Raw genomic sequence first — 26,928 nt, forward strand, 5'->3', positions numbered from 1 at the left:
AATTTCTTGAGCATTGCTTTCATAAGGTGTGATATGACTCTTGGTTTGTATTTCAAATAACTTGTGTGAATAAAGTAGAAGTAAGTCAATTTCATGCCCACTGGTCTGACTGACCACACGCCTACCATGTGAGAAATGTTTCTCACACTGAGCATTTATTATATCACAGCTGAGTGCCTTGACATAAAGCTTAAAGCTATTATTCAAGTATGTTTGCCTGACCTCAATAACTTCAGCCTCAAATCCAAATCAGTGACCACCTGGAGACTGTTCCTGCTCAGCTAGTTTAGTTCCTTGAAGGATCCTCTAAAGTTATTTTTTTATTGTTTGCGAACAATTGTTTTATTTTCTTTTAGCTTATATGTTGACATGCAAGTTCTCATAAGATCACAGAACCTGCTACGCTTCCTCTAAGATTCTGACCTTGATGGCCTTCTGGATGTTGACACAGGAGTCCCGGATGGTCTGCAGCAGCTTGTTGAAGCGGCCCATCTCTTGCACTAGCACCGTGTTCATGCTCTGGTTGTAGCTGGTGGGGAACTTGCGCATGGCAGCCTCTGTATCAAAGTCCCGTGGCAGCTTGCCCAAAATATCCGCCGCCACCTCATACACCATGTCATCTGATGATTTCGCATCTCCTCCAGATGTGCGAGACTATCGGGGAGATATTAAGAAGCAGAACTGGTTTTAAATCTGTTATTAATAATTCCATCTGTTATTAAACTTCAACATGTACAAACACTGGCTTGTAATATGATAACACTCCCCCCCATTAATGATGGACAACAGAATTACATTACTGAGTGATCTGACTATTTTCAACTATTTTTTATCATACTACAAGCCAGTGTACCTGTGGAAGTTTCTTACAGACACACCAGGAAACCACTTTGCTTCCAGGAATTCAGTCAGTTCAAAGTTCGCTTTAAAGTTCTAGGAACTCCCTGGGTCTTTAAAACCTAGCATACGCCCTGCTCTCTTTGAAAATGGATCTTTCACACAATCTTTCTTCTCAAAGTCTGTAACTGACCTTTAACTTACAGTTAACTCTCCTTAGATATTTCCTTATGTTATGAGAATTTGCCCAAATGTATATGTTGCCTATAGGCAACATTATGTGAAAATTTAATATCTTTTTATTTCAGAAATGTTACTCATTTAATATTTCAAAGGTGAATGGAGGCCTGAATGGAGGACTAAACAAAGATGTCAAAAAAGTTCTGTTGTGAAAGCCAACTCTGATTACTTGCTGATACCGTTTAGGTTTTAGCATGGTTATAACTGTTAATTTAGGTTTTTATTGATGGACTGATACAGTTTTAACAGTTTTCACTTTCTCCTTGATGTCTGTAACTGAGCTCGCACTTACTGTTAACTCTGCTTAGATATTGATTAACATTAAAATCAAATAAATTACAATATAAATTATATAAATATGAGAAATTGCTTAAATACATATGTTGCCTATAAGCAACATGTGAAAATGGAATCTACAGTAGCACGCGAAGTGACACTTATGCAACTCTCAGTGTTTCCACTTTCTCCTCAGTGTCTGCTCCTGACCTTGCACTTAGAACTAGTGATGTTGGAACAAGGGCTGCAACTACTGAATATTTTATCATGAATTATTTTGAATATTCACTGAAGACGTTTCTTTATCATTTTATTTACTATTAGTATCATCCATTCCTCCATCCCTCCATCCATCCATCCATCCATCCATCCATCCATCCATCCATCCATTATCTTCCGCTTCTCCAGGGTTCGGGTCGCGGCGGCAGCATCCTAAGCAATGAGGCCCAGACCTCCCTTTCCCCAGCCACTTCCACTAGCTCTCCAAGGGGGATTCCAAGGCGCTCCCAGGCCAGCTGGGCGATATAGTCACGCCAGCGTGTCCTGGGTCTTCCCCGGGGTCTCCTCCCTGGTGGACTGGTTTGTGACACCTCCCGAGGGAGGTGTCCAGATATTAGTATCATTCCAACATTATAAATAATTATTATCAATTAAAAATGCTAAAAATGTTAAAATTTTGTGAACTGCGTTAATTATATTCTGTTAATTCATTTATTTATATTTATACTGTATACTCTTTAATAATGTGTAATTTAAATACTATGTCATGGCAAGTCGCATAAAATGCTCACCCAGGTGATCTTACCCAATCTGGCAACACTGAGCAGGTTGCTGGAGCTGAACATGATAACAATGAGCTCAATGGCAATATCGCTTGAATGTAAATGTGTAACATGAGTGTCATGCTAACGTAGCTAGCAGAGCTAAAAAGTTGCTTTATTGATAGCTGGACACAGGATGGCTGGTAGAAGATCTAATAATTGAGCACTGCAGCTGTTGTGATTTATACTCACTTTATCCAAAGGCTGTACACTGTAATGAGTAGATGTGTGTTTGCTTTGTTACAGTTATAGTTACATAAAACTCATTAATATTGAGCTTTATCATCAATACTGATCAACAAATTTTCATTTCAATCAATCCGTTGTTTACAGTGAAATATTTTATCCAGGTAACGGATGAACTTTGATTTCTCACCTCATTGCTGACCGTTGCGTAGTTTTCCTTGATTTGAGTGCCAAAGGCCTCGACTTTAAGGGGTCATTGCATTGTCATTAGCTTAGCAGTAGTTTAGTTCAGTCTCAGTTTAACACTGGTTCAGCTAAACCAGTAACTTCAGGGCTCTAACGCGCAGCTGCCTGTTAAATTAAACCTCACTGTTATCTCAAAACAAGCACATTGTGCTTGTTTACAGGCAACATACTGAATGATCCACCACCAAATAATACCAGTTCTGTGGTGGTCCGGTCGGGATCCTGACCACTGAAAAACAGGGTGAAAAGGGGCTAACAAAGTATGCAGAGAAACTGATGACTGCAGTCTGTAATTGTAGAAATACAAAGTGCACCTACATGGTAAGTGGACTAAAGTGGATAAACTGGGCAAAGTTAGGTGGACTTATTGAAGTGGATGGACAGTATTACAGTCATTTGTTTTAACTGCACACAAAATTCAAAAATGACACCCCACATATTAATTATAAGATCAAAAAGGTGAAAATGTCTTTCTTCGGTTCATTTATAGTTACAGCACACATTACCGCTTTTATTTCAAGTTTAACACAGCAATGGAAATTACACTAAGTCTGCATGTCACTGGGCCTGACTGTGTACAATGCTGTGTCTTTTATTTCTTTGATTACTTAATTTAAATGATTAGCTGATTAAAAAACAAACAAAAAAAAAACTTATGCAGTGCTGCACAATTTGGCATTGAGTGGGACAAGCCCCATGTCCCACACTCAGCAAGAGCTGCACAGCTGGCCCACTTCAATGCTGCACATGGGTCACTAACTGAACATTTAATCATTTGTAATTATTTGGCCTTCTTTGTTGTGTGTGGAGAAATGAATGAAATATTTGCTGAGATTGCTACAGTTTCTCTTTAAGTCAATAATAGGGATCATCGCAGGTCATCTTTAGTTTATCTTCAACCTGTTTATTTAAGCAATATAGCATTTATTACAGGCCTATACATATGCAATATAAAAAAAAACATCTGAGCTGAAGATGCACTTCAATTACAAAAAATTACAAAAATCTTGCCTTAAACTTCGGTAAAACCATGTCTTTGTCAGCTTTAAGATAAACCTCAGTTCAGCCTGAGATACAGTGACATCTAGTGGCAGATGTGTGAGCAGCTGGGGTTAGTTTAAACTGCAAGTGCTTCTGAGGAGCAATGGAGTTTCAGAACCCGCGCAACTCATTGGGGATTAAACTCTAAACCACAGAAAAGCTAATGACAGTGCATTTGGCCTCAAGTGTTCATCAGACTTATTAGTAGAGAAAAGGAACCTGAGTGAGCAGGATGCTGTCGAACAGGAGCTGGGTCTCCACCTGGTCCTTGGTGATGTCGGCATTGGCATTCATGCCGAAGATTTCCGGTGAAGGATACAGTGGGAGTGACCTGGTGTACTCAATGTATCTGTTGTGCTGCAAAAAAAAAAAAAAAAGCCATTTCCTGATGCGACAGCACGAGTCCAGAAAGCACAGGCACTAAATAACAGCACATACTTAAAACACGCAACCCCTGAGATTGCTGACATTTATAATAATGACTATGCAAATGAACACTCATGAATAAAAGATCCTGCAAGAAAATGGCAAATAAAATTGAGTGTAGATTATACATGCGCTCGCAAATAAATTAGATGGTGGCACTGGCGGCGTCCCACTGTGCTTAGTTATTGAACTTAGAGCTCATAATGATTTTCAGAAGTTTCTTTGGGGAAAAAAGAGCAGCAAGGTAAATCAGAAATGATACATTTTGCTTATTACAAGCAAGTGTCTTTACAAATTTACAACAAATATCTTCATGTGATGAGCTCAAATAAAGAAAGATTACACAATTACACAGAGATGTAAAAGTAAATATTTAACATTTTAATGGATTGTTTAATATTCATAGCTGTATTTAAATGAAGGCGACCATCAAACCCGGAGATCTTTACTAGTAAACAATCTGTTCTGTTAGATCCACTGTGTTACGTGGCACACATGAGGACTGTGCTCCTACAGTAAAAAAAAGTACTGAAAAAAACAATGAAGTATTGAGACTGTAGACTTCTGCAAGGATTGTGTTTCAAGCTATTTAAACTCAAAGCATTAATAGAGATAGCAATAAGGTAAATATATACAAAATCATAATCTACAGGGTACTTCCTATTGGGAGGTGTCTGTCCCAAACCTCTAGCCCTAAATTTACACTTGTGAACATAATATACTCTGAACATACTTTTGTGCAGTTTTGCACAATGTTGTTTTAAAAAGAAGTTCACACACACAAACACACACACAAACACACACACACACACACACACACACACACACACACACACACACACACACACATTTTCTAAGCCGCTTCTCCCTCAGGGTCGCGGTGGGTGCTGGAGCCTATCCCAGCGGTCACTGGGCTAAAGGCAAAGAACAAGTAAAAAATAAATTTAAAAAACTCTCAAAAATGCTGTCCCATATTTTTACGTCACTACTGAAACACAAAGGGTTTTAGTCATTAGGCAGCGCCTTATCTTAGCCACGCCCTTGCATTTTAGAGAAGGTAGTGAGACTAAATCCCTGTCCCCCACGGCTACGTTCTGAAAAATGAGGTGCCATTGTTTTGAAGTAACTGTGTCCCAAAGTCAATGTGGGACATTTAGAACTGTCACTACTGAAACTGAACCGATATTCTGCAAGTAAGTAAACATTTTTGTTTTTTAATGAAAAAGATTTTATGAGTGTATAACTGTTGTGTCTGCTAGTCATGTGCTGGCTATGTTTTTGAGTTCTGCAGAAAATTAGCTACACACACACACACACACACACACACACACACACACACACACACACACACACTCACTCACTGGCCACTTTATTAGGTACACCTGTTCAGTTGCTTGTTAACATAATTAGCTAATCAGCCAATCACATGACCACAACTCAATGCATTTAGGCATGTAGAGGTGGTCAAGACAACATGCTGAAGTGCAGACCGAGCATCAGAATGGGGAAGAAAGGTGATTTAAGTAACGTGGCGTGGTTGTTGCTGCCAGACGGGCTGGTCTGAGTATTTCAGAAACTGCTGATCTACTGGGATTTTCACGCACAACCATCTCTAGGATTTACAGAGAACGGTCCAAACAAGATAAAATATCCAATGAGCGGCAGTTGTGTGGACAAAAATGGCTTGTTGATGTGAGAGGTCAGAGGAGAATGGGCAGACTGGTTCCATAGATAGAAAGGCAACAGTAACTCAAATAACCAACCAAAATCTCTGAGGAAGCTTTCCAACACCTTGTTGAAAGTATGACACAAAGAATTAAGGCAGTTCTGAAGGCAAAAGGGAGTCCAACCTTTTACTAGCAAGGTGTACCAAATAAAAGGGCCAGTGAGTGCATATATATAATGCATGTGAATGGTGCATGTCTTACATCTCCCTCAGTTGGTGCATAGTAAATGCCGCTGGGGTCAAACTTGTAATGGGGGTCTGTGATGATGTTGGCTGTGTAGAAAATGGAGAGGATTGTACGGAGGGTCCGGCGATCCCAGTCATCTGTTACTCTGCCTCCATAGTTACATTCTCCAGTCATATAGCGGAGCGCATCAAAGGGCACCTCCTGTGGTTACAAAATGCAACACCTCACAGTTACACATAGTGCTTCAATTTCTTCTTTTTCAGTTCAAAAAGTAGACTCAGTAGGCTCACTTTCAGTTTCTCATAGAAATCTGTAGGAATCTTTTTCCACACCTCCAAAGTGAACCATGTAATTCCAAATAAATTCTGTAATGTTGGGGTGGTCAGATCTCAGTTTTGTGTGCAGCTGCTCAGCCATCGCGATCCATTTCATGAATCTCCTGACACAGTTCTTGTGCTGGAGTTGCTTCAGAGGCAGTTTGGAACTCATAAGGCATGATATAACAGAGGGTAGGTATCCCCGCTCTGTGTGTTTGTGTGGCCTGCTGCTTTGTGGCTGAGCTATTGTTGCTCCTAGATGCTTCCATTTCACAATAATCACATGTACAGGTGGCTGGGGCAGATCTAGCAGGACAGAATTTTATGAGTTGACTTGTGGCAAATGGGGTATCCTATGAAACTACCACGTTTACAGTTACTGAGCTAGTACAACTCATTCTGCTGCCAGTGTTTGTCTTTGGAGATTGCATGACTATGTGCTAGATTTTATACACCTGACACATCTGAACTCAATAATTCGGAGGGGTGTTCACATACGTTTGGGCATATAGTGTGATTTTACCCTGCATTAAGTTATGGTCCGCCTCCTCTGTGTACACCTACTAATATACAGTGTATATTAGTGCATGTGAAGCCAACTATTTAAATCCATCACAGTGTTTAGTTGAGCTGTTCCTCTGCTTGAAAACAAATTGAGGAAAATTTCACAGCAAGCATCAAATAAACACCAGTGTGGTTCAGTGTACTTTGAGTTGGGGCGGGGGGGTTTGTGGAGGCGGGGGTGGTCAGGGTTATATATGAAAAGGTGATACCGTGAACATTGGGATCGTGACATTTTCCTGCTGAAATTTCCCTTGCTAATGCCGCGAACCGAGCAGCAGGCTGCGAAGGAAATGTCAGCACATTTTTCTGGGAGTTTCTTGATCAGTTTATGTAGAGAGTGCTTGTTTTGAAAGGGATAGCAAGAGGAGCGTGGAGGGTGCCTCTGAAGTTGGGAAAATGTCAAGGGTTTCTTTTTTCTCCCCTTTCGCAGGAGCTTATGAAAGAAGTGCTGGTGTGCGTGGAAATGAAGTCGGAGACATGGAGAGGTCCTGTTAAGAGCGCATGTAATAGAGTGGCTCAACAACCGCGGGTGAGAACTGGCTGATGTAGGTATGAAAGGAGGAGCAGCAAAGGATTGGGTGTTTGAATGTGTGCATGTCATTACTTCGTACTGGTCCAGGAACATGTGAAGCTGCTGGACAGATATGCGCAGATCAGTCTCGTTGAACTCATAGGGGATGTTCCAGCCCAGGGGGCCAAACTTCCTCCTCTCTTGGGTCAGTGCATGGAAGAAACAGAGACCATACAGTAGCTTCTTAAAGACAGCCTGAAATAAAAAAACATATATATATAAAAATATGATCATACAGAACATACAGAAAATACATACTGCCCATCAAAAGTCTTTTGAAGATTTCTTTTGAAATTTCTGAGGAATTTTTACTGTAACTTTCCAAATAATAATATATATTTTTACAAACTGTTGTTAAAAGCACATATTAGCCCAAAAAATTTAAATTTAATATTTAAAAATGCTTCCAAAAACTATGAATACAATGATTTTTATTCAGCATTTTACACACTGCAGTTCAATTAACCAGGGTCAATGACGCTTCCTTATGCATATGCTCAGAGAACATAATGTGCCATAATATGACATAATTTATCATGATAGCGATAAATATCATCACACTGCCACACTTACCTTAAAGGTTTCAGTGCTGATATCACAAGTGGATACAATGGGTGGGTTTTGGTTTGTTCTTTCAGTTATTGCAAACCAACAGTGAGGGTTGTATGCTATGCACTATGAAGGTATATAATATGCTGCATAGGAACTATGAAAACAATAGCTTGTGTGCACAGTGGTCCACAGTAAAGCATATTTGGGTGTTGCTACCATTATATGTGAACTGAGAAAGGAACATCTTATGCAAACACTGAAACTCAATTTTAAACAGTCCTGGACAGGCACGCACAAAGACATGGCCAGACCCATGGCAAAACACAATGTTTTATGAAATGTAATTATGTAATTAATTATATAATTATGTCATTTAATCTATTAATCTACTTATTGTCAGAGTGTATTAGTTATACTGCTGTAGTTAGGCTGGTTATGCTAACAGACATGACTGCAGCACATGACAGTTAAAGCAAATTCAAAGCTGCACTATGTATTTTGTTGTTAAAATTGAAATAATTATCATTACTGAATAAGAAGTATAAAAAGAGGATAAAATACGGTCATGTGAGTCACGCCAAAGCATTAGGTCAGGGGTTTTTATACAATGTGTATCTTTACATATTAATGTCACATGGACAGGCTTAGAAAGAAGCTCTGACTCGATGTTTAGGCCTCAAATTATCTCAAAATCAACATCATACTGATGAAGATATGATGACAATAGTAAGTAATTCACTGACATCCTTGGAAGACGTCCTACATCAAGTTTTGAGTTCTATTTGAACGCTCTTTCAATCATAAGAATCACTTGCACGCTCTGTGCAATTACACATTTCCACTAGAGAGGTCTCTAAATCACCAAATCATACATAGTGCAGCTTCAAATATTAAGTTATTTGGAACACCTTGAAAAGTTAGGCGTCCTTAATATCAGTTGTCCAAAATACTACATTAGCAGATAGTACAATAAAAATAAAACTCATATGAATCACTGTCTTTCCAAACAAGCCTTTCTACCAGCACCCACATATCCTATTTCCCATAATAACTTTCTGCAAAGATATGACTTCTATTATGACTAATAAAAATAATATAAACTACAACCAGACTACAAACTACAAACTACAATGGAGCTGCTGCTCCATTTGCGCTTACCGGTTTGGTGCTGCTGTTGAAGAACTCAGGGTCGGAGATAGGATCCATGTAGAGGGAGCCTATGATGTTAGAGCGCAGCCCTTTGGGGGCCTCGTTGGTCATTTTGACGCCATTCTGTAAGACGGCCACAGGGAAGTTGGGTGAGGGGTAACTGGTCAGCCACAGACGGAAATCTGGGTGAGTGGTATCTGGGTTCAGCTCCTGGATAAAATGGAAATGCAAAATGTCTGACAGAAGTTTTATTTGGGATTGTAATATGGTTTAAAGTAAGAATTGTGAAGATACTGTAAAACAACGCTAGAGGAACATATAAAGGGACTTACGGGGACCAGTATACTGAGATATAGTATTACTGAGATTAGTGAGTGCATTAGTCTGATAACCACGCCTGTTTGTTATGATGGCAAAACAAGCTTAAAAAATAAATAATTATAGAAATACTTACATATTTTGCAATATTTAGGAGCCACTAACTGATTTACAAACCAAAATAAAAATAAATATAAGGCCTACATACTGTTAAACAGTCAAAATGAAATTAAATTAAATATTTGAATTTTGCTCTAACGTATGTTGAGGTTGGAATGTAAGAACGAAAGTATAAAAAACTGGCTCTGCTTTTTTGTTTTGTTTCTGAGCCTTAGCCGTTACTACCAAGCACCACAACATCTTTTAGCTCACACTGGTTTCGGCAGTTGGTTTCCAACTGTACCTCGCACACCCGTTCTAGAGTTGCCATCCAGGACGTGGCCAGATGGCAGTTCTGTAAGACCACCCAGGTGCCTTCCTTCACGCCAGTCTCGATCATGCTCATGGCAATGGGGCCCTGTCCTTGGCCTAGGGACAGTGAAGTCAGCTTGTTCCCAGAGAAGCCCTGGTAGTACCACAGAAACAAGAGTTTTTAGCATAGCAGAGACTTGAAAATGAGGGAAAGGAGTGTTCTAAAGATGCCTGAATACTGTTGCAGTATGAGATACAACCTGAAACTCAAGCTAATGTATGAGTGGGTTTTAAATTTAATGGGTAAACAGAATTAATCTGCCTCCATATTATCCATTATTATTATTATTATTATTATTATTATTATTATTATTATTATTATTATTATTAAGTGCCGTAAAGTCAATTTTGACTCCTGGCACAATAACTGTTGGTTAGAATTATAAGCTTAATATCACCATGTGCAGTAATCTGTGAAGCCTTCAAAAAGCATTTTCTGTAGTGATGAATCACGCTTCTTTATTCTTTATATGACAGTTTGATGGTCAAATATGAGTTTGACAGATGCCAGGAAAATTCGAACTATCAATATGCATAGTAGCACGCTGGTAGTTAATTTGGCTGAGGAGGAATAATGTTAATGTTAAATTCTAGAGAATCGTATGCTTACAACTTTGATGTGGAATCTCACTAATGCTCTTGTGGCTGTGGAAGTGAATCCCTCCAATGATTTTCCTAAATCTAGCCTTCCCAGAGTAGTACATCAATTCTATATTAACTCTATTGTTTTGAAATGAGATGTTCAACAAGCACGTATGGATGTGCTGTTCGAGCCACATACTTTTGGCAATTTATTGTGTAAAATTAAACATTTAAGGTAGGTGTAACTCCTGAAGTGGGTTCTAATAAAGTGTATATGGAATGTAGAATATGCGGGCATACACTAATATGACAAAATAGCAGATGATCAGTTTTCTTCACTGTCGTGTGCTGTATTCTCAGAGGGACATGGAATCATATTTGGTGACAACCCCTATGGTTTCAGGTGTATAAACGGTAAAGATAAGTGTTTGTAGTAGTTTATGACCACATTGGTCCATACCTCACTACAAATGAAAGAGCTTATGAGGTACTTGTCTGGTTCTGGACAGTGAAGAGCATGTCTAGGTATTGCAGGTGCTACAAAGTCTGCTAGCTGAAGTAAAAAGTAATTTGGGCCCGAATGTTGAAGCACAGAAACCCACAGGGAAGTTCACTTTGAGGTTTTAAACTTTAAAAGTTTGTGAAACATTAGGAACTGCAAACAAATCAGAGAAATAAAACATCTGGTTGACATTGCATACTCAACTGCACCTCAAGAACGGAAGCGTGTACTAGGCAGACTTATGCAAATTTAATTGAAGCTTGTACCTGTTCGTCTCCGAATTTGAGCAGCGCTGCCATGGGGTCTGATCCTGGCGAGAGGATGAAGATGAGGGGAGCGCAGCAGTGGCTGTCCCCAAATGCCTTCCCCAGGTTAAAGGGGGGGACTTCAATAAACTGATGGCCCAAGCTATCTGACACAAATTCCTGAACCATGGGGATGATCTGAGGGACAGAGTGTGTACCAGATTATTGCATTTACATTTATTATTACATTTATTGCATTAAGTGCCAGCTAACCCTATAACTACAAAAAATTCTGAATGAAGATTCAGGATCATTTAGTCCATGGCTAGGGTTAATCCCTGTCTGGCATACTGACCCCTATATTTCATGAATATGGATTAGGCCTGGTCTTTGACAAAACTGCAATGCAAAAGTGTTTCACCATTACAAATTTAGACTAGGCTTTTGTTTTAGCTTTATCTGGTTTATCTAATTGTAGTTGATATATTTAATACATTTTTAAGTCAAAAGAAGTATCATTCTATTCTTTTCTTTTCTATATTTCTATTACATGATAGCAACCAAAAGGATCATTTTCGGGACTGTTTCAATGCTGTTTTAGTTACTTAGTAAACTTATCAGTTCTAATGTAATAAATTCCAGAAGTCCCTTGATGCTACCAGGAACCATTTTTTAAACCATTTAGGAATGTCTAATTTAGGCTTTATTGTCCTTATTTAAGGAACAAAAATTTAGTAAAGCCTTGATATGTTTTCCTTAAAATAAAGTGTTACCAGCTCACTCTTCTAACATTGTTAATGCACTCCACTTAGCAAACGTCAATGTAGTCGTTGTTGAGAATTTTATCATCACACAGTATGTAAAAACATTACAAAAATAAGACATCACCCGGGACATCATCTGTTCGACCTGCTGCCCTCTGGTAAACGCTTTAGGTCTATCCCATCCCGGACAAACAGACTTAAAAACAGTTTTTACCCAGAGCTGTACGGGAACTGAAAACTTCCAAACACACACACTGACAAGGACTTTTTATAGAACACTGTGCTCAGTAGAAGTGAGCTGAGCAGCACTACAACTCTGTACTGGCACTGACTTAATAGGACACTGTACAATGTTCCAGTGTCCCACCTCTGTTCTATTTATTATTCACTGCACTATTTGTTCCTGAGTGTGCAAGCTATATTCTTTCTGTGCAATAATTCTTAAGATGTGCAATATTATATAACTCTATAAGCTATCCAAGGAATGTGCAATAACTAACTGCTACCTCACCTGTTTATTGTCTACTGTCTGTCTAGACTATATAGTTTTTTTAGACCTTTTTCTTTATATTTATATTTTTATACTATTTTTCTTAAATCTGCACTTTATATATTTTAGCCTTATGTTTAATTATCTTGTGTGTAGAAAGTGCCATTGGATTGCTGCTTAATTTTGTTGTACACTGTGCAATGACAATAAAGCATCTTATCTTTTCTTATCTTTATCTTTAAGACTTTGTTTTTTGCAAATATATGCTCATTCCAGATGTGATGCCTGCAACGAAGTTGGGAATTTTTTGCCAGTCTTCAGTTGTTCAGGTCTTTAGTTGTGCAACCATACAGGGTCTTCACTGACATATTTTGCACTTTTGCAAAACTTGTGCAGAATGTGGCTTTGTGTTGTCATGCTGAAATAAGCATAGGCATCCCTGAAAAAGATGACTTCTAGAAGGCAGCATATGTTGCTCCAAAATGTGTGTATCTCTTTCAGTGTTAATGTTGTTTTCAAGGATGTGCATTAATATACCCTAATACACATACCATGACAGACTGGCTTTTGAACTTTACGCTGGTAACAATCTAAGTGGTCTTTTTTTCTTTGGCTGAGACAACACAATGTCCATTATTTCCACAAACAAGGTGGTAAGGTTGAGTCGTGAGACCACAATTCACGCTTCCACTGAATATCAGTCCATTTCTGATGAGCCTGAGCCCAGAGACATTGGCAGTGTTTCTGGATGTTGCTGAGATATGATTCTACTGTGCATAGTACAGTCTTAAATTGCATTTATGGATGCAGTGACAAACAGGGTTTATTTACAGGATTTTTCAAAATCATTCTGTGGTATCATCACAGAAACATATCGGTTTTTAATGCGATGCCACCTGAGGGGTTGAAAGTCAGGGTCATTTAGCTGGTTTTTGGCCAAACAGAGATTTTTTCCAGTTTTCTTTAATCTTTTACTATTACACGCTGTACAGAGTGAAACATCTAAAACCCTTACAAAGGCTTAATAAAAAAGGGATGTTTTTAAAAAGTTGGACTATTTGCTGATACATTTTTGGTAAAGTGAATGACCCATGACCTTGACCCATCTTTGCATCCTTTCATATGCAAACATGAATTCAATTTTTTAAAATTGTTTTCTAAACATTTAACAATGTTTTTAGTCTTAATGTGCACTTTTTATGTTTTATGTGCATTTCACATACTGTCCCAACTTCTTTAAATTGAATTTGTATGAATCTAAAATGTGTAATGGGTTTTTGGTGGAACAAAAAGCTGACATCTCTGACATCTCACAGCAAAGGGTACATGAATCCAGATGATGTTCTATTAACTGTAATACAAGGCTTTCTGAAAATTAATAAACTAGCTATCTCCATCCCTGCAGTTTGAAAACTCCAATTAGATTTTAGCTCCAAACCTTTGTTAGCATAACAGACTTTATTACATTTTAGTATAAGTGGACTTTTTACAAAAAACATTAAATATAACAGAAAGTACGCAGTCAATTAAAGTAAAAACTGTCTGTGTCTAAGGGCATGAACATTTTCTTCAGATTGTTCTGTAATAGGCTGGCTGGGGCTCGGAACTAAACTCTAAAAGTAGCACAAAGTTATGTATTAGCTAAATGGGTTGTAATATGAATGTGCATTACAGCTTGCAAATATTCTGTGTTTACAAAAGTACACACCTTGTCTGGTCTCAGGCAGCGTATAAGTAACATTCTCTGGAACTGTCCCAGTTTCTCCTGCCACTCTCCAGGAAAAGGTGTGTGATGAGGATCCTGTGTAAAACATACACAATTAAACAATGACATCCATATTAATGTGTTCAGTGTGAGAGAATATGAATGTGATGAAACCCACTTTGCTGTCGTAGACTTTTTTCCATCCGTCTCTGAGGTTGGCCATGTCCTTGCGAAGCCCCTTGAAATGCTCCAGCTCGTCCAGCCGACAGATCTCATCCCAGGACTTCTTGGGCAGCCAGGTACAGGGGTTGGAGTGACGGTTGTCCAGACCGACGCCACCCGTCAGTAGAAAACGCCACTCATTCTCATCAATCTGTACGATAAATGTTTAAAACATCAAGATTAGACTATCATAATGCCAGTCATTCTTATAAAACACTATATAGGTCACCATTGTGACCTATAATTATTAATTAGAATTATATGAGGTGACTGGATCATGAAAAGACCATTTTACTTAACCCCTTAAATGCCCAAAGCCCTCCAGCGGGTACAAAATATTATTACACACTCCTAAAACCTAAAAATGGCTCAGCCAGTTTGCACTGAGGTTCCTGTGATTACTGAATAATACACCTTAGTATGTAATAAGTTTGGGATATTAAAGGGGTTAAAAATGCAGGTCTCATTTTTTATGTTCAGAAACCATATAATGATCTAAATGTACGGAAATATCATCTTAAATCAGCTATGACTATTTAATGAGAAACAAAGAAAGGGCGAGAGTCTTAAACCAACCCATGACTGAACTTCCCATCTTACATCAAGATACATACATATATACTGTACACACACACACACACACACACACACACACACATATATATATATATATATATATATATATATATATATATATATATATATATATATATATATATACAGTGCCCTCCATAATTATTGGCACCCCTGGTTAAGATGTGTCAAAAGCCTTAAAATAAATTCAGTTTTTATTGTGGAAACATACTGTCACACTGAAAATTGTAGAAAAATGTAACCTTTAACTCAAGTAGAGTTTTAGGGGGAAAATAAAATCCCTGACTAAGAAATAATTTTTCTTCATAAAATCACCTGTTCCACAAGGCACCCCTAACAATTCTTAGGAAATAAATGTAATTAAAGAATTTCTGTCACTTCTACAGTAGTTTACGAAGTTAATCAAAGTATGTAGGAACATTTAATTAGCAATTCACAACTTCCTGTTTCCCTGGGGTATAATTATGACGTGACACAGAGGCCATTTCTCTTCAACATGGGAAAGACAAAGGAACACAGCATTCAAGTAAGGCAGATGTGTGTTGACCTTCACAGGTCAGGCAATGGCTACAAGAAAATAGCCACTCACCTACACCTGTCCGTATCTACTTCAGAGGAATTATTAAGAAGTTTAAAACAACTGGAACAGTGGTAAACAAGTCTGGACGAGGACGCAAGTTTATTTTGCCACCACGCACAGTGAGGAGGATGATAAGAGAAATAAAAAGTTCTCCAAAGCTCACTATTACGGAACTACAACAAATGGTAGCATCTTGGGGTCACGAAGTCTCCAAAACAACCATCAGACGCTATCTACACGCCAACAAGCTGTTTGGGAGGCATGCACGGAAAAAACCTTTTCTCACTCACAATCATAAACGTAAACGTTTGGAGTTTGCTAAGCAGTACTGGGACTTCAACTGGGACCGTGTGCTTTGGTCAGATGAAACAAAGATAGAGCTTTTTGGCAACAAATGCTGTAAGTGGGTCTGGCGTAACACAAGAGCTGAGTATGCAGAAAAGCACCTCATGCCCACTGTGAAATACGGGGGAGGATCAGTGATGCTGTGGGCCTGCTTTTCTTCCAAAGGCCCAGGGAACCTTGTTAGGGTGCATGGCATCATGAATGCTTTGAAATACCAGGACATTTTAAAACAAAATCTGGTGGCTTCTGCCCGAAAGCTGAAGATGGGTCGTCACTGGGTCTTTCAGCAAGATAATGACCCTAAACATATGGCAAGATCTACACAGAAATGGTTGACCACACACAGAATCAAGCTCCTCCCATGGCCATCTCAATCCCCAGACCTTAACCCCATTGAAAACCTGTGGGGTGAGCTGAAGAGGAGAGTGCAGAGGAGAGGACCCAGGTCGCTGGATGATTTAGAGAGATTGTGCAAAGAGGAATGGTCGAAGATACCTCTTTCTGTGTTCTCCCATCTTGTGAAACATTATAGGAGAAGATTAGGTGCTGTTTTGTTGGCAAAGGGGGGTTGTACAAAGTATTAACATCAGGGGTGCTAATAATTGTGGCACACATTGTTTGATGTTAAACAATTATTTCTTAATGTGGGATTTTTTTCCTACTGAATAAATGCACTTGAGATAAAGGTTGGATTTTGCTCTTTTTTCCATCGTGGTCCTATATTATTTAAAAAAACCCTCAATTTATTAGAAGCTAAAGAACACATCTTAACCAGGGGTGCCAATAATTATGGAGGGCACTGTATATATATATATACATACATACATACATGCATACATACATGCTTTAAGGGGCACCCAGCTAAAGTGCACCCATTGCTGACTTGAGTTCAATAGCACATACACAGCTTGTATGATCTCCATAGAAAAGCAACGACCAATGGAATGGGACACTCTGGAGAAGCCTTGGTCAGCCTAGGGTCAAAAGGCCCAAAGCCAAGCGTGGGCTAGAAGGGTTTAAATTGCTCATCATTGGGCTCTGGAGTGGAACTGCATTCTCTGGAGTGCTGAAGCTCCATTCAATATCTTTGGGATTAGTTGGTGTGATCATCCAACATCAGTACCTGACTTCCCTAATGCTCTCAAGGCTGAATGCATTCAAATCCTCACAGTAATGTTCCAACATCTAGTATAAAACCTTCCCAAAGACTAGAGGCTGTTATTACAGCAAAGGGGGCAATTTTGTGTTTTTCACTTATTAATTTCACCTCCACATTTAAACCATTTGTGCAGTGAAACACTCACATACACACAATAGTGAATGCACACACACTAGGGGGCAGTAAGCACACTTGCCCAGAGCGGTGGGCAGCCCAATCCACAGCACCCGGGGAGCAGTTGGGGGTTAGGTGCCTTGCTCAAGGGCACTTCAGTCACGTACTGTCAGCTCAAGGGATCCAACTGACAAGCTTCCCTAATCTCCAGCCCACAACTGCTATATGGAGTGTTTTGAAACTTTGACGATGCTACATCCAACTTTATTTCACGTTCAGTTTCCCATGATAGGGGCCCTTTAAGATAATGTTTTGCTTCATGTCTAATGCCTCAGCTCTCCGTCAAGACAACAGAACATGACAGACATGCATTTTTAAGACACTACAATAAAAAATAAACAAAAATAAATTATACTCTGCAACATTTGCCACACCATCTGATATAATCACTGACAGTGACAAAATGATGTAGTGTGAGTTGAGTTGAGTGAGCTGAATCACACACATGCATTTCACTTCTACACGTGTAAGATCAATGCTGTATGACAGATGACTCCACATGATGGATCATTTTGTGACATAAGAAAATGCATTTACTGTCACACTTAATTATTTGTACATGTAATATATGCTTTTAGAGTAGGTACATGTGTCATTACAGAGGCACTGTCTGAGCTCATTATACTCAGTAATTTGCCATTCAGCATCTTAAATGAAGTCCTGATGACAGACATGGATATGGAAAGGCAGGCGGGAGAAGCCACTCACAAGTTTGTCATGTTTGAGCAGGTTAACGTTGAGGCAGAAGGAGAAGAGGAGTTTGTCCTTCTCAAAGAGTGAGCGGCACACGTTGACGTACAGTGAGTAGGTGAAATGGTCTCTCAGAATCTGCAGTCTGGACACAGATGGTGAAGTAAGAGTAGTGATTAAAAAGAAGATGAATGTCATGAAATTATGCTTAAAATAATAATAAAGATTAATGATGACATTCTAAATATAATCATTAATAATTACATTTTATGCAATGCTTAATCATTTATTAATAAATGTTAATAAATAAATAGGGCTGTCAAAGTAATATATTTATAATGTGATAATGCAATAGGTTATTATGTTTTAACCCCACAGTAGTTTGTGGTTTGACCATTTCATCCATAGTAGTGCAGGCTGAAGCTCAGCCACAGTGCACTGTATGTTGCTCTGATAGAATCTGTGATTGTAGAGCACTACAATCAAATGGCGAAACCTTTAACACCTTTGGCAGCCTATGCTGAACAGTGCTCATAGGAGGCCTTTGAAGAAATCAATGAGCTGCAAACTAACAAAAGTACTACCAAACTGAAAAACTCCAGCTCCCCTCAAAAGCCTCCATGGTAACAAGACTCTATAAGATGTATGAATGAGAGCAAGAAATTGAAGGATACAACTGGATTGTTGGAACCATTTCCACAAGATTGTTTTGTACCAGATTAGAGACCATCATTTATTTAATTTCCAGTCAAAACTGCCATTATGTACAAGTTATCAAACATGAGAAGCAGAAAATGCTACCAACTTCTAAGACTGAACTGAGGAGTGTCTCAAAAAAGAATGTAAGCTGTAATAAAGGTAAAGTAAATAAATGGGGGGTGGTCTCTGACAGCACAGTACTGTATATGATATGCACACTAATTGGTCAGAACATGCAGTCTGTGTTCTCCCTGGGCATTGGTAATGAAAACTGGAAATCACATTCAGGTTCATGTGAACTCCGTGCTTATTATTTTAGTTGTTCAACAGCCCTCCAAATAAATAACTGCTGTATTATAAGTTGTCTCACTTGCAGTATTTAATGTCAATTGAATAAGACAGAATAGCTTCTGAAATATATTCATAGTGTTTCTTAAACTGTCGCATCTCCAGCACAGTGACACATTTTAGAGGACCTTAAACATGGAGATAATACTATAATTACTGTAATATTTCTGGGGAAATTGGCTTAAATTAGTACTTTGTTGGTTATTTATTCAGAAACGGAGGTTGTTGCTGAAAAAAGACCTGTATCACTTTAGCTAAACACTTCATTAAGAAAACTGACAAAAGTTTATGTCCAGCCTAAAAAAGTGCTACACTTAAGTAATGATTTGCTTTGCTAGTATAGATTCTGAAAAACTGAAAACAAAGGACAAATTTTTGGAAAGATACTGGCATCAGTCATAGAAAGTGAGAGGCTTGCTTTCCAGCTGCTGAGCTTTACCATTTACGAGTCAAACATGCTAGGCTGAGTGAATAAAAATGCCCTCCAAAGCAACGAATTGGACATACATCAGAACTGTGTGATGTGCCTTTGATTTGATCCACTGTTAGAGTTGGAGTTTTCCCTTTCGCCCAGAATTCTGGCCTCAGAGCGAAGCTAGTATCTCAGTGGCTCAGCTGGCAAGCACTTGACTGAAGGTTCAAAGCGGCTTCAGACAGCTGTGCTGACCATTTAAGACAGCGCTGTGATGATAAACATGGGCACAGGGGCAGTGACGTCTTCATTCACGCTCTCTTTAGCTGTTAAAGTGTAAAAGACAGAGAGTGCTCCCCCAGAACATAGTGCAATAGCAATGCACAGGGTTGAAAGATGTGTGGGGACCTTTAAAGCTTAAAAGGGTGCTTCTTTGGCCCATCATTTATCATTTGTGATATCGCACTATAATATTGATAATAATACAATATCAATGATTGACTAAGACCTTTCAACTTGCAAAAGTTTTCAACCCAAATTCCAGAGTGAATTTTAATATTTTTCCACTACTGAAGCATAAATTTTGAAATGTCATCAAAGATTTAACTACACAGCAGCAAGCTATAGTCCTATTTATATAGTCAGCCCCATTATTATTCTTCCTCCGTAAAGGTGAGGTAAACTAGAGCTGGAGCTCAATCTCACCTGAAAAAATGAAAAAATCTAACCTTTTTGTAAATCCTGGAGTCCATGATGCCATTTATCCTAAAGGGTTCTCAGGGATTTTGGAGCTCAAAAACATCACAGATCCTCACTTCACTTAACAACAGTGGGAGTAAGATTCTTTTCCGTAATACCATCTAATTTTGTGCAAAACCTACCTTGAGTCTGTTACCAAAAAGCTTTATCTGACCACAGAACTTAGTTCCAATCAAAGTTCCAGAAGCATCTAGGCTTCCAGTGGCCAGTGGTCACCAACCCTTCTCCTGGAGGTTTACTTTCCTGCAGGTTTTTACCTCTACCCCATTTGTAATACACCTCATTCAGCTAATTAAGTACTCCTGAAGATAACTTTTAGATGGATCAGGTGGGGTAGATGCTGCAGGAAGACATCTGCAGGATGGTAGAGCTGATATGTAGCTGGTCTGAAGAATAAAGGTCTGAAGAATAAAGGTCTGAAGAATGAGCTGGTCTGAAGAATAAAGTTTGGTTCCAGATTTATCCTGAACACCCCCAGCCATCAAATGGATTTGTTAAACTTCATTTAACTGAACCTGATGAAGTATTGAATAGATAAATCAGGTACTGGATGATAAATAAAATAGTTTAACACATTGACATTCACAAAATATCTACTTATTGTATTAATATTTTTTGCATTTATAGTATTGTAACTCTTCTAGTTAATAAGAAACAAAGTTAAATGACTCTGAGAAGTATATAAATTAGAGCTGTAAATAGTAAAACCACAAAAGCAAGTTTATATAAAGACATATAACTTCTACTAAACTAACGTGATAACCCCGCACCTCTGCTCCAGGACGTCACTCTTGTCAGAATTGTCAATGGACAGAATGAAAAGGTTGATGAACCAGGTCAGCGAGTATTGGTACATTGGTTCAATGTTGGCCAGGTCAGCGATGGAGAAGAACAGGATGGCCGAGTGGACTGCGATGGGCGTGTAGCCCATGCGGGTCTCATCAATCTTCTGCTCTGTCACTTCAGCAACAGCCTGCTTCTCTGAGATCTCGTTGGCCAGCACTTTGGAGGAGGAAAGGATCTGAACGGCCCTCTCATCCTCCAGAATGTTACCTTTGGACGAGGAGAGCACTTCCAGGATCTTGTCCTCGATTTCCTGCAGCTGTCTGCAGGACAAGGGAGGAATCAACAAAGTTTTAACCTTTGTTGCCACAGATCATTTATATTCATAAAAAGAGTACATCTTAGGATTGTTTCAAATATACAGGATATGTGTGCATATGTCTATACATATACAGTATATACTGTATATGTCTAGCTTGTAACACTCTTAACATCCTAGCAAGCAGTGACTTGTAGGTGAGCACTTTATATATTTTAAGAAATACAAGCAATGCAGATAGAAAAACTTTCTAGAGAATGCAGATAGAATTTTTTTTCTTTTTAGCACAGTTACCCTGCCCATCTACCATTTAAGAAAAGAAAAGACAACTAAACATTTATATCAACTTGTGATCATCATGTATGATGAAACACTGGATATTTCTATTAAAAGAAGGTGTCCATCTATTTGAAATAAATCTGACGGAAGAGTTCACAGGCTTTGAAAACAGAACAATATTTCAGGTTGCATTACATTTTTGCTTGACCCTTTATGAGAGTATTTTTAGTATTTTTTTCTAGAGCTCGCTATGGCCCTGTTTACATTTGGCACTAAAATGCTTCCTGTAAGGATTTTAAATATCAAACCATATTTGTGAATGTAGCATGTAGTCTGTGACACAATTTAATTACATTCATGATTTGGTGTCACATTCATGATTTGGTGTCTCCACTCACAACTTTCAGTACTGTTCCCACCTCCCTTTGTAATGAGTTATCTTTATGTATCAATATATATGCATTTAAGGTAAGCTTAAAATGCAAAAAAGACACTTTTCAAATGTGAAGGACAGTACACAAGTATCTCAACACACCTGGCTGTGTGTTTTTCTTTGGAATTTACATGCTTCAGTTGTAGCCGCTGAGCAAACATACAAAGCTCGCCAAAATCTTTTCAACAGCTTCAGATGTAGAAAATGTTATGCACCACGACTAAGATAAAAGCAAATGCAGCAGAGCCTATATATGAGCCTATTTATACTGGTGCCATACAAATTTGATTTAGCAATGTTAAATTAGATACAGATGCACTACCCTTCTACACTTGACTTGTGTCTTGATTGGTGATTATCCAATGCAGGTCAGCAGTTTTAACAAGAATTTGTACTAAAATGTCTCACAATTCTTATACAAAGTGGCATATGTATTTATTGATTTTAAATGATGTACCTCTTGTTCTCGGCTCCCTGCAGTATGAGGGCTTGCTTCTCTTCTTCCAAGTCCGGCCTCTCTCGAGCCACAACAATGCCCAGCAGTTGGTCCTGCATACCCTCAGGTGTGATCATGAAGTTCAAAAGCGTTACCTAAAAAGTGAGGGAACATGGAAAGCTGGAAGGTAAAATCTGTGGAAAATGTATGCCTCTTAAGTAATATTTCTGCCCAAGAGTCACCCCATGAATTTTTGCTTTCTACATTTATATTTCATGCCAAGACTATGCCATCAAATGACTTGCCAACAAAGTCCTTTTTGTGTTAATGCATTTCTTGGTTGCAGTATTCTGTAGTTTGAAGCAATAACATTATCCACAACCTGCAATACTGTTGCTTCCAGACATTAACAAAAAAGATCTACATATCTCCAGTAACTGTTTTACAGTTTCCAAAAAAGCTGGAATGCTGTGCAAAATGAAAATAAAAACAATTTTCAATGATGTGCAAATTAAGTAAACTCTATATTTAATTGAAAATACTACAAAGACAGCATATCAAATGTTGAAACTGAGAAATTTTATTGTTTTTTGGAAAATATTTGCCCATTTTGAATTTGATGCCAACAACAGGTTCCAAAAAAGTTGGAACGGGGGCAGTAAAAGGCTGGTAAGGTTGTGTAATGCTAAAAAAACACCTGGTGGCTGATTGACAACAGGTCAGTAACATGACTGGGTATAAAAGAGCATCTCAGAGAGGCGGAGTCTTTCAGAAGTAAAGAAACACTTCTGAAAACCACTGTCTGTGAACACAGCTCATCACTTCATCCACAAATGCAAGTTAAAACCCTAAAGCTCAAAGAAGAAACCAAATATAAACAGGATCCAGAAATGCTGCCACCTTCTCTGGGCCTGAGCTCATTTAAAATGGACTGAGGGGAAGTGGAAAAGTGTCCTGTGGTCCGATGAATCAACATTTGAAATTCTTTTTGGAAATCATGGACACTGTGTCCTCCGACCTGAAGACCACACCGCTTGTTATCAGTGCACCATTCAAAAGCCAATATTCATGATGGTTTAGGGGGGCATTAGTGCACATGGCATGGGTGACGTGCTCATCTGTGAAGGCGACATTAATGCTGAATGATACATACATGTTTTGGCAACATAAGCTGCCATCCAGATGACGTATTTGTCAGGGAAGGCCTTATTTATTTCAGCAAGACAATGTCAAACCACATTCTGCATGTTTTACAGCAGCATTGTTCCATATTAAAAGAGTCCGGAGGCTTAACTAAACTGCCTGTAGTGCAGACCTGTGACCACTGTGACAAAAATATTTGGTGCATTATGAAATGAAAAATAGGAGACCCCGAACTGTTGAGCAGCTGAAACATATCACTTTCAAAACTACAGCAGTGTCTCCTCAGTTCCCAAAGCTTAAAGACTGTAGTTAATTGAAGAGGTGATACAACTCAGTGGTAAACAGGCCCCCGTCCCAACTTTGTCCCAACAATGTGTTGTTGGCATCAAATTGAAAATGGGCAAATATTTTTCAAAAAGCAATCAAATTTCTCAGTTTCAATATTTGATATGTTGGTTCTGTACTATTTTCAATTCAATATATGGTTTACATGATTTGCATATCATTGCATTTTACTTTTATTTACATTCTGCACAGCGTCCAAACTTTTATGGAAATGGGGTTGTATAGTGGATTATGAAAACATCCTTGTAGTGCCAGTGCTTCGACTGTGTTGACCATGAGTAACAAGCAGTGCATTTCATCACTATCGGACCAAAACCTCATATCTCCAAAATAAGTTTAGAGCATTTCTATTGGTCTATTCATCATTCAATTTTCAATCAATGTAAAGGGCAGTGGGTGATTTCAAATCATTTAAAATAAAAAAAAAACTCAAAAATAGGGTTAAGATTATTATTAAGATTTTAGAATTAAGATTTGTCCAAAGACAGATGATTTATACTCTCATTAAAAATGTACTTAGCTGTCAATGGGTCTCCAAAACCTTTAGTAAGGGAACATAATTATACCACATTCCATTTTAATTGTATTTTGTGTTGCTTTGTTTCCATACACCCCAACGTAACTCAGCACTGTAGATGATTTTCTAATTTTAAAAGTTCAAAATTTTATGAAACCTTATGGTACACAACTTGACTTTAAGACCACTATTGTACTTTTGAGGGTACATTTTCATGCATGCAACTTGAACAAAAAATTTTATTTTTTACATAAACATCCAAAAAAGCCTAAAGGTATCAATTCAGAGTGTATACTGCTACGCATGTATAAAAACGGAAGTGATTTCACTGCAGAATGTTAAAGTAACTGATAGTCAAATCATCAGGCAGGCCAATCAAACTGGATCATAAGCCAATGAAATGGTTATTTTAGCCACAAACATGAAGTAATTTTACTGTAGTACTCATTTGCAGCCTTGCACATCTTACCTAAACTGTGTGTACTCGGATTGGTGGCATAAATGCTGGATTGGAACATCCCTGGTAAAGGTTGAAAAGATTCTAAAAACATTTTCATCTTGTATCCCCATGTCAAAAACTTAAGAAAGCTATCCCATGAAACTGAAGACGTTCATCAAAGCCCGGGTAATTAAAGGAACGAGGTGCCTGATTGTAATCTCTATCAAGAGAAATCTTGGGTAAGTGCCTTGTTTCAATAATGTTGCTTGGGTTTATTTATTTTTATTACTTGGGTAAATCAATGCCATGTTATTGCTATTACAGTGGCGTCTGAAATGGAACATGATCAATTAAGCCAAGCATGACTGGCATACATCCTTCACTGTGGAGGAGCTGAAATGGATTGCAAGCGGATGTCGATGAAAAGGTTCATTCATTTATTCATTCGCTTTGATTATTGCTTACACCTCCTACCAGAGAACAAAGGGTACAAAAGAGAACTTGGAAAGAAAATTAAAACAGCCCGGAGTTTACTGAGAAGATCCACTCTCAGCTTCCTGCAGCAGGAAAAAGACTATACAACTGGGAACTTGCATCTTGTGAATATTATGAATATTGACAAAGAGAAGTCATTCAAGCGGCATTTCATAGGATTTTCACTGGCTGACTAGAGAGTCAAAAACACAGGAATGAATATCTGAGTGAATTCCATGTTATAAAGGCTTTTATCGGTGGTAGACTGTGATAGAGACAACTCCCTGCATGAAATATCTTTACTTCGCCTCTGCATCTGTTTGTTGGGGAGAAACTGATTTATTAGGGGTGCATGCACACACACACACACACACACAAACACACGCACACACACACCGTACAGCAGCACCTGTCCCCTGCAGCTGTGCATTGGCATCTCCACTGCGAACATCCAACAATTAGGCAAAATAGATCAGCGTGATCTTGCTTGTTGCTCCATTACAAACATCAGAGAAAACTAATGCCTAACCAGCTTTAACCTTAAATACTGAGTTAAATAATGAGTTTTCTAAATAAAATCTTTTACAGCTGCGTAGCCTGTAAGCCCACTCTGCTGAATGGCCTTCATGTAGCTTTCTACCACTTGCCATGTGTTTACCAACCTTGAATCTCAATTTCATGTAAGCTTAAGTGAACAAAGTCACAAGGTGTTGCCTATGTCACTGCACAGTGCCTCTAGAGGGGCAGAGATGTGCATCGAGTTCTTTATAAGTACACTTACAGCAACATGTTTGGTGAAATCATTTTGTTCAACATTTGAAGTGTACTTTTCACTGTACATTCGCTGGCCACTTTATTAGAAACCCCAACAATGTAGCCCATATGTCATAAACATCCGCTAGCCCTTCATCCCTGGTCAGTTTCTGTCCAGAAAGCGACTCTTGACTGGATATTTTTGGATGATAGGCCAGTGAAACCATGAAACAACACTGCTTGCCTGGCACTGCTAGCCTGGTATAAAGTAGTACAACAACTAACAATGAGAGTTTGTGTGTATCACTTTGTGTTGGTTGCATTCTAGGGATGCACTTTGTGGAATGGTAAGTTAGCAGAGATTTCCTAGATGGTTTTACATTTGGTGAATTGCTGGAAGTGTGGTTCTTGCGAGGACCACTGCTAATATTGCAGCAAGTACACCAAGTTGTCATTTGTAGAACAACAGGCTGGTCTTTCAACAAGGGTTGGCTCTACTGTTCAGAGTTCCAGTTGTAAAGTTCCAGTTGTAAACGCGAAAAAAGGACTGCCATAGATCACACTTGCTTCAGTCCAACTTCTTTGGAACGTGTTGCAGGCATCAAATTCAAAATGAGTAAATATTTGCAAAAAACAATAAAATGTAACTGTTTAAACATTAAATATCTTGTCTTTGTAGTGTATTCAATTGAATATAGGTTGAAAAGGTTTTGCAAATCATCGTATTCTGTTTTTATTTATGTTTTACACAACGTCCCAACTTCATTGGAATTGGGGTTGTAGATCAGGATAACAATATGTGGTCCTTC

General features: G+C 38.5%; 1 protein-coding gene across 1 annotated transcript in view; it reads right to left on the minus strand.

Annotated features, from left to right (window-relative positions):
* Window positions 1-26,928, minus strand: part of dnah7 (dynein, axonemal, heavy chain 7) — a 181,672-nt gene that overhangs the window by 17,063 nt on the left and 137,681 nt on the right. The window contains exons 50-61 of the mRNA XM_037539674.1: window positions 22,470-22,603; window positions 20,969-21,304; window positions 17,999-18,125; window positions 14,395-14,589; window positions 14,220-14,312; window positions 11,279-11,455; window positions 9,861-10,022; window positions 9,149-9,349; window positions 7,472-7,633; window positions 6,002-6,187; window positions 3,867-4,004; window positions 424-654 (exon numbers count right to left, since the gene is read on the minus strand). Coding sequence (XP_037395571.1) covers window positions 424-654; window positions 3,867-4,004; window positions 6,002-6,187; window positions 7,472-7,633; window positions 9,149-9,349; window positions 9,861-10,022; window positions 11,279-11,455; window positions 14,220-14,312; window positions 14,395-14,589; window positions 17,999-18,125; window positions 20,969-21,304; window positions 22,470-22,603 — 2,142 coding nt within the window. The remainder of the gene's footprint in view (window positions 1-423; window positions 655-3,866; window positions 4,005-6,001; window positions 6,188-7,471; window positions 7,634-9,148; window positions 9,350-9,860; window positions 10,023-11,278; window positions 11,456-14,219; window positions 14,313-14,394; window positions 14,590-17,998; window positions 18,126-20,968; window positions 21,305-22,469; window positions 22,604-26,928) is intronic.

This window comes from Pygocentrus nattereri, chromosome 6 (genome assembly GCF_015220715.1).
Source record: "Pygocentrus nattereri isolate fPygNat1 chromosome 6, fPygNat1.pri, whole genome shotgun sequence".
Lineage (NCBI taxonomy): Eukaryota > Metazoa > Chordata > Actinopteri > Characiformes > Serrasalmidae > Pygocentrus > Pygocentrus nattereri.